At 41.5% G+C, this 16,484-nt stretch overlaps 1 protein-coding gene across 1 annotated transcript; it reads right to left on the bottom strand.

Annotated features, from left to right (window-relative positions):
- Positions 1 to 5,391: 5,391 nt before the first annotated feature.
- LOC139453850 (uncharacterized) lies at positions 5,392 to 6,496 on the bottom strand. Its single transcript, XM_071235302.1, has one exon. The coding sequence runs from the start codon at positions 6,494 to 6,496 to the stop codon at positions 5,423 to 5,425; it is 1,074 nt and encodes a 357-aa protein (XP_071091403.1). The 3' UTR covers positions 5,392 to 5,422.
- Positions 6,497 to 16,484: the final 9,988 nt, after the last annotated feature.

The raw sequence follows: 16,484 nt of genomic DNA, 5'->3' as shown, positions 1-16,484 counted from the left end.
CGCTGTGATATTGCTAGAATATTACTAAAAGCGGCGTAAAACCATACTCACTCACTCTGTGCAGTGATGCATTTAATATGGATACCAGAATACCCATGTTCGTGGGTTCGAATCCCAATTTCGCCCTCATTATATTTCTTGGTTTGTTAGCACCATACTCGTGTTCATAGGTTTTACTTTAGTGGTGACCCGTGAGGAACCGGGGTAGAATAGGTCTTCAGCAACCCATGCTTACCGTGAAAGGTGACTATGCTTTTCGTAAGAGGGGACTTACGGGATCGGGTGGTCACGCTCGCTGACTTGGTTGAAGCATGTCATCGTATCCCCATTGCGTGGATCGATGCTCGTGGTCCAAACTTGACTATTTACAGACCGCCGTCATATAGCTGGAATATTGCTGAGGATTGTTAGGATCTACAACTACAGTTAATATATACACAACGCGCAAGATCATGAATACTATGTTCAGTATTAATTTGTTTTTATCTTAAGTCTACAACTAGCTTTGTTGTAAAGTGTAAACATGGTGAAGCCACGTCGTTTACACGCGAGTGAGTGAAAACAGGACATGTTCTGTCAGTGTCGTCAACATTAACGCATATTTTTCATTTCCGAACGGGACCTTTTTTCCAACCAGAAAGCAAAATCTCTGGACAATAATCCAAAGTAATAAATCAGAAGAGAAATGGATTTTTATAAGTTGGTGTCTTGGTTTTAACGACGCTATGAACAATATATATTTTTTGGTAAAACATTATTGCCTGGGACAGGAAATGCACTGATGCAAAATGTAATTTATTTTTTTTAAATATTAAGACTTAATTTTTTTATTGTTTTAATACTTTCTTTTTCAGCTGTAGCTGACAAAAATACCCAGTCTCCATACAAAACCCCAGGCAAAGTGAAGAGGAACAACGCCATCGGTTTTTTGGAAGCAGGGGAATTCAGGTCGGTCTCTGCCAGGGCCTTTAATGTGTCCCCACGCTCCATCACTACACTGTGGGTAATACAGTCTTGTCATTGCGTTACTTCATTCTGATTCTGATTGGTCAAAATAATAAAATGAAATTGTTTTTTCAATAAAAAAAATCGCCTATGAACACATCGATCTATCGAAAAACATGAACAACAGCTTCAAAACAGGTTGAAATCTATTTCAGAAAACGCATAATTAATTAAACCATGCACTAACCATCAGACGATTTGAACCTAAAATCGCATTGATAAGACGTGTTAGACTGACGCCTGCGACAGCCACAACCACAGACTGTCACATCTGGTACATCTGGTGTGTGTGTGTGTGTGTGTGTGTGTGTGTGTGTGTGTGTTTTGGGAGCATGATACTCACACACGTGATTTTTGAATATGTAGGGCACACAATGATTGATAAGCTATCAGGTGTTCCTAAAATAGAGAATCTCACCCGAGTGTCGTTTGATATCAAATATATAAACACGAGTTGATAAAAGTGGTAAAATTCCGAGGCTTGCCGATGATTTTTGCCACTTTTATCAACTAGTGTTGATATATTTGATATCAAACGACACGAGGGTGAGATTTTATTTATCATTCAACATCATTCTTCCACCTTTTTCAATTTGTAGACAGTAATTAGCAGTGTCTTCAGTGTAAAAAGTACAGCTAACAGCTTCAGTAGCAGAGCCATTAGTGATGTCATTTGATTGTGACGTCATGGTAACCAGTGACGTCACAATGGTCTGCAAAGCATTGTGATGTAATTTCATTGCAGCGATATCTACAGTGTAGATATCGCTTGATATAATCCAAGCGATATCTCCTGTGGGAGCCAGTTTTGGATGATAAATCACTTTTGTCACCGTCAATAACGCTTACCCAAAGCCACAGCTTGATGAAAATCAACGTCTACGCGCCTTGACGCGAAGCGAAGCAGCCAGACATCTTAAATTGTATCCAACACACATCATCTCTTTGAAGACGTTATCTTCAGTAGGGCAACACTCATGACTTGCCATGGGCCAGCCGTCTACGTGTGACGTCACATCAACCAGACAACCATATTCGGTTGGTGCATCTACGAATCGATACCAACCCATCACATTAACAGCTCGGACTATTCTTCGGTTGAGACCATAGTCAAAGTCACTTTTATGCGTCAGTATATATATGAGTAGGAATGTAAATAGGCTATAAACGAACTGTAGATTACACACTTCTTATTCAAATTTTCAGTGGACACTCCAGGCCGAAATTATGTTCCATATCAACCCGGTGATTTTACTGATACTGAAAGTATCCCCCTTTTCCCCGTCACTTTTTTATGCAGTTATATACCGGGAAATTAAACCAGTTCATTATAAATTTTTGTTTGTTGTTTAACGCCGCACTCAGCAATATTCCACCTATATGACGGCAGTTTCTAAATAATCGAGTCTGGACCAGACAATCCAGTGATTGACGTTATGAGCATCGATCAACGTAATTCGGATACGATGACATGCATCAACCAAGTCAGCGAGCCTGACCACCCGATCCCGTTAGTCGCCTTTTACGACAAGCATAGTCGCCTTTTACGGCAAGCATGGGTTGTTGAAGACCTATTCTAACCCGAATCTTCACGGGTCTCATTACAAATGTTAAACCTTGAAACGTAAATTCACCCTACCTGCCACACAGGGACGGTTCACCACCCCTTCTATTTGCGACCTTAAAAGTAGCTTCGTGTTTGCAAAATCTAATAAAATATAAACAAAAGTATCAAAAATAATTAGGATCACGATAATTCTTTATCATACATTTCGATATGATTATATACTGAACAACAAAAGTTATGTTTTTTACCAAATCTGAAACAATTTCGGTTTGCAACAGATAAAAGACTCCTGTGAGTGTTCAAATGGTTTAATTTGCCATACTGACTTCAGAAAATGCGTGATTTCATAAAAAAAAAAATATTTAAAAAAAATTAAAAAATGAACATGCCAAAATATCAATTTTCAAATCAATAGCGTGTGTGTCCACCTCTGGTTGCGATGCGAGCAACACATCTTCGTCTCATGTATTGGACCAGGCGTCGCACAAAGTCCTGTGGGATATCTGTCCATATCTGCTGGAGCATGTTTCGAAGTTCTTGGTGTGGAACACTTGGTTGACGTCGAGGGCGCCGATCCATCTCATTCGACATGTGCTCGATTGGTGAGAGATCAGGGGAGCGATCCGGCCAGGCGATGACATTCACGTTGTTTTGTTGAAGAGATTCCTGAACAAGTCGAGCAATATGAGGCCTGGGCCATGACGACGTAAAAACGCTAGAACAACAGGGCTGATGATCTCGTCGCGGTAGCGCTGTCCATTGAGATTTCCCTCTACCACTATCAAGCGGGTCCTCCGTCTTGCTGTAATCCCAACCCATACCATAACGCTGCCGCCCCCGAACCGATCTTCTTCAATGACACAATGATTGACGTAACGTTCACCTCGACGTCGGTACACTCGAATCCGTGTATAGCTGTGGCTGAGGTGAAACGAGCCTCGTCAGTGAATAGAACTTGTCCCCACTGCATGGTCGTCCAGCGTAGACGCTGTCTGCACCACTGTAGTCGTGCTTGACGGTGGTTTCCGGTCAAAATGGGTCCTCTGGTGGGTCTTCTGGCGACAATCCCTGCACATCTGAGGCGACGACGTACGGTTTGTGAAGGTATTCGTCGAAGGCCAGGGATGCTTCCTGCAGTCACTGTTGCTGGCTGAAATCGATTTCGTAGGAGTGTTGTTCGAATCCAGTTGTCTTGTCGATTATTGGTTACGCGTGGCCTGCCACTCAGAGGATGGTCTCTGACTGCATTCGTCTGTTGCCAACGTTGCCATAAACACCAAATGGTGTTTCTGTGGACGTTAAATTGTCTTGCAACATCACGTTGACTCGATCCTGCTTCAAGCATACCAATGGCCCGCAGACGCTTTTTTTCGGACAGGCGTGGCATTTCGTAATGGTGGTTCTGAGTGGTTGTTGTCAGCGCGATGCTAAACAATGCATAATTATGGAATCCCGTTAACGCACATGTTTTTATACCCATTCTTGGGTAGTGAGATGCATGGGGCTTGCATAAAAGTCAACTTATGCATGGAATGCATGCTTTTCTGTAGCAGTTGCGTTTTTGTGACTTGATTCCATACATGTGCTACAATATTGAACACCAAACTTTACTTGTTTGAGAAATACACTAAAATATTTGTGTCACGGGAACTTTTGTTGTTGAGTATATAAAAAATCAACTTTAACAAAAAATAATCTTGAATAGTAGCAGACCGCTGAGAGAAGCGAAAGAATACACGCTGGTCAAGTAACAAAAATGGCGCTTTGCGAAACGTAGAGTTTCGATTGACAGTTTGTTTATGACAGATTTACAGTTTATAACGAAACATTTTCGAGTGAAGAATAAACAGCTAGAAGTGATATTAACTCCATTAATGACCATTCGTCATTATTTTGTCTTGTCAATGTGGGCTGTCATTTTATCCGAAAAATAATGTTATGAAGTATAATATGAGTGTATCCATGTATGTGGTGAAGTGTATAATACGAGTGTACAGGTTATGAACGATTTTCAAAAAAAAGGGTGCAACGAAGTAAATATGAGTGACGAATCAGATGTCAGTGGCAAACACTTTCACGCATTTAAATGGTCTGCATTATGTAATCAGCTACTCCTTTATCAAAGTCTCACGTGCATACGCATGGTTAATGGGTATTCACACGGTACAACCAGTTGTATACTATTGTAGACAACTAGTTGTACCGTGAGAATGCCTCTTTTTGCACTCAGTCATACCTTACTTATCGCAATACAAACACACATTTCTTCTGGGACAGAAGTTATCAGCAAAATTCCATGGTTAACACTCGTATTGGCAAGTTACTCTTGGAGATTCGCAGTACGATTGGCCTGTTTGCCTGGGATCACCGTATCACAGGCCATAAGTGGGTGTGAAGTGAAAACTAAATCCTAAAATATCTTCAACATTTACACAAATAAGATTTTCATGATCAGATAAGATATCTCCACGTGGCGTTTTCTGATAAAAAGTTCAAATCTCCACGAATTCCTTATCGTCAGTGTCGAGATGGCCTGCACAGGAATCCATCTTTTAATATTAAATGGGTCTGTAGTTTGAGACATGTTGTTTTTTCAGTCACATCGCGAAAACAGGCACCTGTTTTTCTATGAGGGGGGAGGGGGAGGGGGATTTTTTAAACATCACAACACATTATTTTAAGGGCAATCAGCATGTCCAGAAAATAATTATTCTTCATATTTATTGATTTTTTTTTTCACAGCGTCATAATTACTCAAGAAGATGCCACCCCTAGCATCGCCTTCTGAATCAATGACCTTCACATCAATTAACTGGGAACGTCAAATAGCAACATCAACAAATACGTCTTCTACCAGTTCATGGGCATAAATTCTGGAGAGGTATAATTACACTTTGTGAGTTGTCGTTTCATGAAACAATACATATTGTCTTCTCGCTGTCTAAAGAACGCTGCTATCCTCCCCAGTCCGCTGTTGGTGATCAGCAGCGTGTCACAATGACTCAGCGCTTCCTGGTCCAGTATCACCTTCCGGAAGCCGTCACATTGAGGTGCCTTGTCCACATGCGCAATGACACCCGGAAGTGTTACGGAATTATTTGGGAAACGTCTAAGGCTCTCCTTTCTTATATTTTCTGAATCCGTTGACACAAATATTTTATATTTTGATGTATCGTTATACTGTTCCAGAAATGTCCATATTGTTTTCACACTTTTATCATCGTTTCTTGTCTCGCTATCATTTGGAATGCTTGGATTCTTCCCCATACGAATCTGTGCGCAAATAAGAGAATAATTCCTTGGAACGAGAGATAGGAATTTATCCAGATCCTTTTGCAAAGGATCCTTTAAACGAAACAACGTCCTCCACGATCTGGCATAGACCTCACCAAGAGAAGCGTTCACAATCCACCCTAAACTCTTCCTGTGTATATTATTCTTTTTCAGATATCGAACAAAATCTGTGTTGAGAGTGAGGTATGTTATATTTTCTGGGAAAATTTTGCTGACGTCAGCAGTCGCCATTTGCTGTCGTAAAGGATGTGCCAAACTGTTGAGCTTTTTTAACGTCTGCGATTTGAGTTTGTGAATCTCTGGACTGACTATCCAGTCCACCTCGTTTGGACGAAGAAAGTTAGACATCTCGCAAGGTTTGTTCATCTCTATGCCGAATCCACGGCCCGTCATTACCGACATCACGTAACCAGCAACGATACCCTTCTGACGATCTGCATATCCACCGCATTCATGACCTTTCAAGCACTTGTAAATTATATACTGCGCGTGTCTGACTTTATCCAGTGTAGTACTATTTGGTAGAGATCTTCCTGACGCTTCAGGAGATGACTGTTTGATGCCTGGAAGAGGCTGTTTACTTTGGACGTGAGCAAGCATGGGCTGATCTGGCATAGAGAGATTTGACATTGTGATACGCATTTGATTATTCGTCACTGCCACGCTGTAGATGACTACGATGAGGGCGACCGTGACGACACTTACGACAACGACGTAACGGGACATGCACTGCGATGACATGAGAAATAAGATTGTTAAGTAACAACGGAACAGATCCATCATGAATCTGCTGATGGAAAGAAACAAGGCCACGGATGTAAAACATCTCACGTCATTTCACATAATTATGATGTAAGACACCAGAAGCCGGCGTTAAACCCAACTCACTCACTTACTCTAAAAGACGGGATATTTTTCGGCCACTTCTTCAAACCAAATATTTCTTTTCACACAAACACGCTTTCAACGATATCAAACATGTGCAGCGAACACGTGTTGTTATTGTTTATATTAATTTTCCCCATATTTTCGGGTACAAGTTATTTTTTATTCCCTCAGAATATCAAAAGGATTGTCCCTAAGAAATCATTTCGTTGCAATGATAGGGCGCGTCTTGTATTGAACAGAACACAAGCATCGCTGTGTTCCCTTATTTCTTTCCATCAGTATATATCAATCCCATAATCACACTATATGTTTACATTACCAAGTGTCAACGGATTACATACTTATGAGACCGCCTCCGAGGTCTAGTGGTGGAGCGTCCGCCCGGAGAGCGGAAGGTCCTGGGTTTGATCCCCGACCGCGTCATACCAAAAGACGTTAAAAGATGGTACTTGTTGTTACCCTATCTGGCGCTCGGCATTAAGGGGCTCGGAGTCAGTACACTGTGTCTGAGTGGGATATTCATGTTAAACTGCGGCATGGTATCTCAGTGAGCTAGCACTATAAATCGGCATCAGTCCGTTCTAGTACAAGCAGCCACACAAACACACACACGTACATGCCCGTCGCTATATAAGTGCAATAATCATGGACGCGACGATATACCCCATTTCACCTCACCTCACATACTTATGAACTGCATTTATAAAAGTAAAACCATTCACAAATTGTATCAAGGAGTCAAACTGCCGGGCAAAAGAGAGTATACCCTTTGAATATAAGATTTGGCCAACAAATTGCAAACGTTATCAAAACATTACACTTAAAAACAGGCGCAGAGATACTCCAAACTCCAAAACATAACCATGATATCCGTATCAAATACAAATTTTCATTTTTAGCCTACATCAAACATGGGTGTATACTTTCTTTTGGGGGCGGTGGGGTAGTCTAGTAGTTAAAGCGTTCGCTCGATACGCCGAAGGCCGGGTTCGATTCCCCACTTGAGTACAATGTGTGAAGCCCATTTCTGGTGTCCCCTGTCGTGATGTTGCTGGTACATTGTTAAAAGCGGCGTGAAACCTGACTAACTCGCTTTCTTTAGCTCGGCAGTTTAATAGACACAACGTCTTCGGCAACCCATGCTTGCCGTAAAAGACGACTATGCTTGTCGTAAAAGGCGACTAACGCGATCGGGTGGTCAGGCTCGCTGACTAAGTTGATGCATGTCATCGATCCCAATTGCGTGGATTGTTCATGATGTAAATCAATGGATTGTCTTGTCCAGACTCGTTTATTTACAGACCGCCGTCAGCATGGGTTATTCTACTCCGGATCTTCACGGGCCGTCTTGTTTGTAATACGTGAAGAAAATGTTAATATTTATATCTGATACAATTATATAAAAGATATACCCAAGTCCGAACGCTGAAATACCTTTTTCCATGACAACCCCACTCTTTCTGACCTTGATCCAATCATCCGTGAGTAAAGGGGGAGATTCCTCTTTGAGTATATGGTAAACTCTCCACTCGAGCGCACCTCGTGTTGATAACCTCAGGGTTGTGGGGCCTAGTCCTTGACCTTGCTGTGTGCACGAGTTCAGATAATAGCTGGCTCAACGTTCGTGTGCTGCCAGTGATAGCGACGACCATTGTATGACCTCTAGACTGAAACCAGGCTATCTTGGGCTGAGCTGATATTATAGTCCTATGCATACCGAAAATGTCAAAGATGCATGATATTGCTTATCGCTATAGCTGCGGCGAGGGGATGGTCGTTTATTATTACTGGTAATCCAGTTGAAACATCTCACATAAAGCGTTTAATTCAGACAATTAATTTTGGGCAAACATATTTGGTTTGTTACAGGTAGAGAGGGTTTAAGCATGTTGTGCACGTGCAGGTCATGACGATGAATTTGACTACACTCCCGTGGACATACATTTTGCTCATGAGGAGAGGTGAGGTGAAATGGGGTTTAACGTCGCTTCCAAGATTATTGCACTTATATAGCGACGTGCATGCACGTTTGTGTGTTTGTGTGGCTGCTTGTACTAGTCCGGACTGATGCCGATTTTTTTATAGTGCTAGCACACTGAGATACCATGCCGCAGTTTAACATGAATACCCCACTCAGACACTGTATACTGACTCCGAGCCGATCAGTCCTTGTTTTAGCCCCTTCATGCCGAGCGCCAGACAGGGTAACAACAAGTACCATCTTTTAACGTCTTTTGGTATGACGCGGTCGGGGATCGAACCCAGGACCTTCCGCTCTCCGGGCGGACGCTCTACCACTAGACCACGGAGGCGGTCCGTTTTGCTCATGAGACTATGGCGAGGTCGGTGTGACAAGTCGATACCAGAATTCTCTTAAAGTCGTTTGATAGAAGTTAATTACAAACAAATAAACATGTCAAAACTAGATAAACATGGCCAAATCCATCTTCCCGAGGCAAGGGAGTTAACTGGCTATAAAAGTTCACTTTCCACCCTTACCGAACTAGGCTGGAAGTATGGAGTTATATCATGGCTGGACAGTCTCTGCATAGTCCAATCAAAATTGCGTAACGAAATATAAATCCGGTTCGTAAACTACCGTGCAGATTTCGGTCGATTGCAGGAATTGCAAAGCTTGTGCACCGTCAACTTAGCGTCAACATTCATATTTTTAATCAAGGTGCTCACGTGATTTGATGCACTTCGCGAAGTAAGACTCATCTTATTACAATAAAGGAGATCTTGATTTATTCATCAGATCGTCTTGACTGGACGCCCCCATTTTGTTTGAAGCAAATGCAAGTGATATGAGAGGTGGAATCTGATTGGTCAATAGGAGAGACATAGAAGGAACATAACTCGTAATAGCCACTGGTGGCCCTGAGGTCGAGCTCAGACATTCAGTAGTGTCATAAATTACATGGAGAAAGAATGTTCAAATAAATCGAAAGCATTGTTAAAAGCTAGCACTGGTCACACAGGTCTGTCTGTGTCTACGCTAAAGCTCGTCACGATATGGCTGAAATATTGCCGATGTGACGTAAAGCATTAACTCACTCACTCACTCACTACGCTAAAGCGCACCAGAGCGGAAGGTATCGCTCGTGACAAAAGAGAGAGTAGTAAGTCGCGAAATCCAGTGATCAAATTCAAACTTGACGATTTCGACCAGTGCGCTGTTCTCCAATTTGTACACAATTCGTATGTAGTGCGAAAACAACTGCCAAATATATACAGTATCTGTGACATGATCAAAACTGATTTGAATTATGACGCTTGCAGAGAAAGCGTATGGTTATCTTTGAAACATTGGATATAGATGGCGTAAAACGCAGTCAAATCGTAAGGTGTTAATGGAACGGAAAGATTTGGTTGCAAAGCTCATGCAGTACTTACGTGCAATAAGAAATTACTGAGATGAGAACCGGCCAATCATCTTTATAGATGGAACGTGGTTGCCTGTGCACCACACCCTCCCCACTTGTTGGCAGTTGCAGGGTGATATGGCTATAGGTGGGGTTCAATCCCCGCCCGGGGCCGGACCTCGGCTGATCATTTGACAGTACCAAACACACTGGTTATATTTGATGCAAAACTCAAAACATGTGATTATCATGACGAGTTAAATTTTGATAATTTCTCGAAATGGTTGGAGAAAAAACTGATCCCCGACATTCCACACAAATCCAAATCGCGTACAACGCGCCAAATCATAGCAGGCAAGTGGATAATATGTCCAACAACCGCTAACCGAAAGGATGAACTATTAGCATGGTAGCAAAGGCATGATATTGCGTTTGACAACAAGAAGCTCAAAGCCGAACTGCTGTTTCTTGCAAAATCTAACAAGTCCGAGTAGATACCGTCGCTTTTCTGCGTCTTCCACCTTACGATGCAGATTTAAACCCAATTAAGTTAATTTAGGCTACTGTGAATTTTGTGGTTTCCAAAAAAAACTGGCAGTTCACAATAACATCGATGGGAGCTTCATGTGAAGAACGAGTGTCTGCAATCGGTGCCAAGGAATGGTCAGAATGTCGTAGCATATCCGATGTGTAGAAGATGGCTACAGGAAACGGGGAATAGAGGTTAAAGAGAAATAAACAGCATCATTGTCAAACTTGTGTGACGAGTGGATAAGATACAGAAATAGCGTCAGTATGTGAAGACTAGTGCTATGATTATCCAGTTATCCCTATATTAATTCAGCAAGCAATATTACAATATAAATTGTAGATAAATTATAACCCATATGTTAGTATGTTTTGAGACCCGGGGTAGGATGTGTACCCAGCATCCCATTGTAGGTCGCAACAGGCGACCGAATTGGGCAACCCGTGAAGATCCGGGTAAAAATTGATCTTAAGAAACCAAAATTGTCGTAAGAGGCGACGAACGAGATGATTCATACGTGTCATCGTTTCCTAGTTGCGAAGTTCCATGCTCAGTATATGAATCACTGGATTGTCCGTTCCAGACTAGATTATTTGCAGACCACCGTCATTTAGCTGGAATATTGCAGAGTGCGGCGTTAAACAACACAAAAACAATCTGTCAAAATCACAACACTTGTCGATAGTAGTGTCGTTGGAGTTCTCTCCCTTCCAACGTGCCGGGACGACCCTTTCACCATGTTAACGCACGCGATACTTTGGGTTGTTGGTTTGTTGTTTAACGTTTACTGAGAAATGGAGAGGCACCTTACACTACAATAAAATGTCCACGTATTATGGCTTTCATTTGTCGACGGAATCGTTTAAAAAAACATATCATACTCCAGTGTTTGTTAAGTTCAATCAACCATGCTTTTCGACCAAGATATAGAAATGAATTTTTATTTTTTGTTATGTGTTTTTAGCACCTTGGAAGAAGATTTTAGTTCAGCCTTGTCATTTACGCCTCGTTGATAAGAAGATGTCGATACGAATTAACAGAACGCATAAACCGGTTGATATAGTGACAGAAGCGTATGTAAAATGGAACATCTGAACTGGTTCTCTGTCGTTCCGCTGACTCCATATGAGACCAGATCCCAGTTTATTGAAGACATTTGAATTTGTGTGCTGGCGATGAGGTGCCTCCCTCTGGCAGTGTGGGTTCGAATCCCGGACGGGACTCAACCCCAAAAAAGTAAGAGAATCTGTACTTTACAAAGAAAGTGTTATCCCAAATATAGCATTTGTTACATAACAGCAATACCTCGTTAATCCAGACCTCATCCTCCACATGATGGTTGCAACAATAAAGCTACTTTAGACGTGCCAACAGAACTCTGGAATGCGGAGTTTCTGGATTAACGGGGTTACACTGTACATGAATATACTCTTAACAGAGGAAAGGTCCCCAGCAACCTATTCTGGTTGTAAGATTTGTTGATTTGCTGTTTAATACAGCACTAAAATATTCAAGCTGTATGACGGCTGTCTGTAGATATTCGAGTCTGGATCAGACAATTGAGTGGTTGACATCATGAGCATCGATCGACACAATTGGGATACGATGGCATGAGGCAACCAAGTCACCGAGCCCGACCATTTAATCTCCTCTTACAACCAGCAACCCCTGAAGATCCGGGTTAGAATTGGTCTTCAGCTGTATTAAAGAGGCGATTAACGGGATCGGCTGGACAGGAGTGATGACTTGGTCAGCTGTTATACTGCACGGTGCGGCTGTTTAAACAACAAACAAAACAAACTTAACAGAATTCGTGGTCTTTCCGTCCTCACTCTTTGATAACAACTATGTAAAATTGGGTATAAATTCATTTTGGCTAAAGGTGGGCAGCTACATGCTGAACTGTTTCTTTATGAATATGAATCGGAATTTCTTCCCGGTTGTACAAAATCAAAACAAGAAAATTTGACCAAGTAGTTTAACTTCAGTTTCAGGTATATCCATGAACTGAAATTGTCAATTCTGTTGCACTTATTTACCCAAATGAGCTAGGAATAAAAGCGAGCAATGTAACCGCTTCATCTGTTTCGTATTTAGACATATGCATACAGATTTAGAGTGAAATCTCTCCACAAGAATGTATGACAAGAGGGATGACTTCAATTTTCCAATAGTCAACTTTCACTCTATATCCAGCAATATTCCGGCAGCTCCAGCCCTTAAATTCAAAGAACGACCTATCGCTCAAAGGCTGTATGACCATGGTCATATCAATCAAAGCCTCACCAAAGCTTTCAAAATGTCTTAGGGTAGACATATGGAGAAATTTTACAAATTTCCAAGCAATTCCTCATTCTGACCTTTTCTCTCAGGTAAACAATTGACTTGCCTCAGCATGTGATTTTGACGGTGGGGCAGGATACGCTCACTTTTACGCGAACACCTGGTACCATCACTATTTGACAATGATTCATAAACATAAGTCCCGTGAAGATCCGGGGTGTAATTTGTCTTCAGCAACCCATGTTTGCCGTAAAAGGCGATTGTGCTTTAGGCGAGTAACGGGATCGGCCTGTGAGGTTCACTGACTTGGCTGATGCATGTCACCGTATCCCAATTGCGTGGATCGATGCTCATGGTGTCAATCACTGGATTGTCTTGTCTAAACTCGATTATTTACAGACCGCCGTCATATTGCTGGGGTATTGCTGAGTGCGGCGTTAAACAACAAATAAACAAAATAAACAAACTTAAGACACAGACTGATGATATGGTTGGAATAGTACAATGAACACTGACCTTTTAGAACTTCGGAACGATTAATTCCAGTACCCAACGAGGGCAGGTAACTCTTGACATCGTGAACTAGCACAAAACCATTCAAGAACCATTCCTGTCCGTTGTTGACTGCTGTTCAAATCCGGCCACTACAGCACTTGATATTTTTACTAGTGGTTCAATCAGTTGCTGCCAGTGACAATTACTACAAATTGATATACAACAGTTTCTACTTACAAATAACACTACATGCATTCCTTGTTTGACACCATTACATTTGGTTTGTTAATATACATGGTTTCAAACAAGCCGTCATATAGCTGTAAAAATGTTGAGTGCGGCGTTAAACAACAAGCAAACAAATAATATGCTCTTCTAAATAATATTTTGTAGTAACATTATTTTATCAAATTTGTCGACTTAAAATGTCAAAATAATCATTTACAAATCTGTGTGCAAAATTCCACTTGTGTCAGATACTTGAAATTATATCGCAACCGTTAAAATTAAAAATTAACGTCAATCTGCGATCTTTCAACAGCGGGTCATGTGTCGCAATGTTTAAGGTCAGCGTTGAAAAATGATACCGGTTTCTGTGTAGGTTATCAAAATAGGGTTTAGATCACAAAAATGTCAGGTCAGAGTTTTAATGCTGTTTATATTCATATAATCTGGTTAAACTTCCACGAGATAGTTTTAATGATCTACAGAAACATTGGATATTCAAATACCATCAAAAGTGTTTATGGTTAGTCCAGTGTTAATCAGTTGGAGATGGATGACGTTAACACTGCGCATTCCTTACACCGGGATCTCCGAGGAACCATCTGATGGTGTAATCTCTGGAAGGGAAAGGTAAATACATGTACCTTTCATACTTTGTTGCAGATCGCGTGATCTGTTCCACCAAGAATTTCCTTATTGACGAAATTTTCCACATTTTCAACTTAAGTTTAGACGTGTGTATGTTTGTTCTTAACGCTGAACGAAGCAATTCCAGCAACATGATTGCGACATGTTTATCTCCTGTAGTGGCTTAAGCACTGTGTACTTTTATATTGTATGTAACCCCAAGGTGAGACATAAATAAACTGTCCGTCCGTCCGTCTATCTGTCTGTCTCAGTAACGGGGTCTGATACAGTTTGCTGGGGACCAGTTCTAACCAGGACCTTCGGGCTTTCCTCCCACATCAAGCTGACACGCCGCGATATAGCTTGAATAATGTTAAAAGCGACGTTAAACCCAACTCATTCATTCTAACCAGGAATCCCCCCGGTGGTGTTCTGAAACAGACACATCGTCCATGCATGCTGCTTGGGGGAATCTTTCAACCACTAGGTTGATATACATAATTAAAAATGGACTTGCAGACAAAGCGGTGTTTCTTGAACATGAATACAACGTACCTGGCCTGCCAAGCTGGCCAAAGAATGCCTTTAATGAGACTGGCAAAATTAACATTTACAAATCTGCAGAATTCCGCTTGTGTCAGATCATGAATGCATTGTGGTTATGGGGTAATCTCACAAACGGACCCTGGAAAAAAGGTTTAGATTTTTCAGCAACTGAAAGTGAAGAGCTTTTATCGGCTCCCTTATATTATAAAGAATCTAATTCAAGACATTTTACGAAAAATTAATACTGAAACATTTTCATTTCAGAGACGTTTGATAGTGAAGCAATGGACGGATCCGGGAACTGCGAAGGTGTTGGTTGGTGCGCGTGCGGCGTGATGGGTGGAAACACGTCTTGTTTCATCTTTCATAGATTTCAAAGATTTTAACCGAATATAACTAGATAGGCCAAATCCCAAATATCCCATCTCATTTTAATGTCAGCGTTCATTACAACCATGTGGAATTTATCATATGTATAAATTCATCTTAACGTAATATTTGGATTTTATTTATCAATGGCGTTATGATAAATGTCAATGAACCACGCTGTGTGCAACTGACAGAATTATACCTCGTCGCAATTTAAGCTCCTTACAGCGTCGCGTAATGAATATAACCATTGACATTGGGTCTACGTGATGCAAAGAGCCTACGCATAAACACATTGTCGTCTGGAGCACATCTGGCGTTATGGCCACAAACAAACGCTTCAGCAAAAGTCTCCGTTTGTTTTCAAGGTGAGGTAAATGATAAACATGGCGGTAACATAAATTCGTCGCCTGTCGGCTCTGGGTACGCGGCCTCCCAGAATGTTTTGCAGCATCCGTGGACCAGTGATAGAGCGTCCGCCCAGAGAGCGGAAGGTCCGGGGTTGAAAATGGTACTTGTTGTTACCCTGGCTGACGCTCGGCATTTAGGGGCTAAAGCAAGGACTGGTCTGAGTGGGGTCTTCATGTTAAATTGCGACATGGTATCTCAGTGGGCTAGCACTATAAAATCGGCATTAGTCCGGACTAGTACCAGCAGCCACACACACGTGCATGCGCATCGCTATATATGTGTAATTATCATCGACGCGACGTTAAACCCCATTTCACCTCACACCATCTCACCTCAAACCCTATTTCCCGAGATTTTAGCCTATAAGCCAGTGTATATATTAATTGCCGTATATATTTCCTTTCTATTGGACCAATTCGCCACCAAGGCTTCAGGGGTGACTTCATCATTTCAATTTATCTTACATACCTATAACTACCTTCGCATAGAATGTCTCTCGCTCTTGGGTGTATTTTGATTGGACGGCTATTGTGGCATAAGCGAAGCTATGGTGGCGAATGCGTCCAGGGTATCATAGATAATACCCTGTATAAGGGAAGATGACATATTACTTACACCGATACCTACTTTGTAATAATATGTGTTTGAAGAACATGTATCGCGAGCAAAATGTATCCCAGAAAACATAATGTAGTACATATCTTAATTGCTACCCTGTTAATGCATATCTCAATAAAGTGCAATAACAGCAATATGTTGAGACCACCCCCAACTCAGGTGTAAGGTCATGGTAACTTCTCAGTCTGCCTGCATCTCAATCTGCCTACAATTTTTTGTTGTAGGCAGACTGAGTATAAATTAGTAATTAGTGTAGGCAGAC

This window comes from Haliotis cracherodii, unplaced genomic scaffold (genome assembly GCF_022045235.1).
Source record: "Haliotis cracherodii isolate W230 unplaced genomic scaffold, xgHalCrac1.p SCAF_10, whole genome shotgun sequence".
NCBI lineage: Eukaryota > Metazoa > Mollusca > Gastropoda > Lepetellida > Haliotidae > Haliotis > Haliotis cracherodii.
Note: the sequence above shows the minus strand (reverse complement) of the source record. Positions and strands in the feature narration are given on the sequence as shown.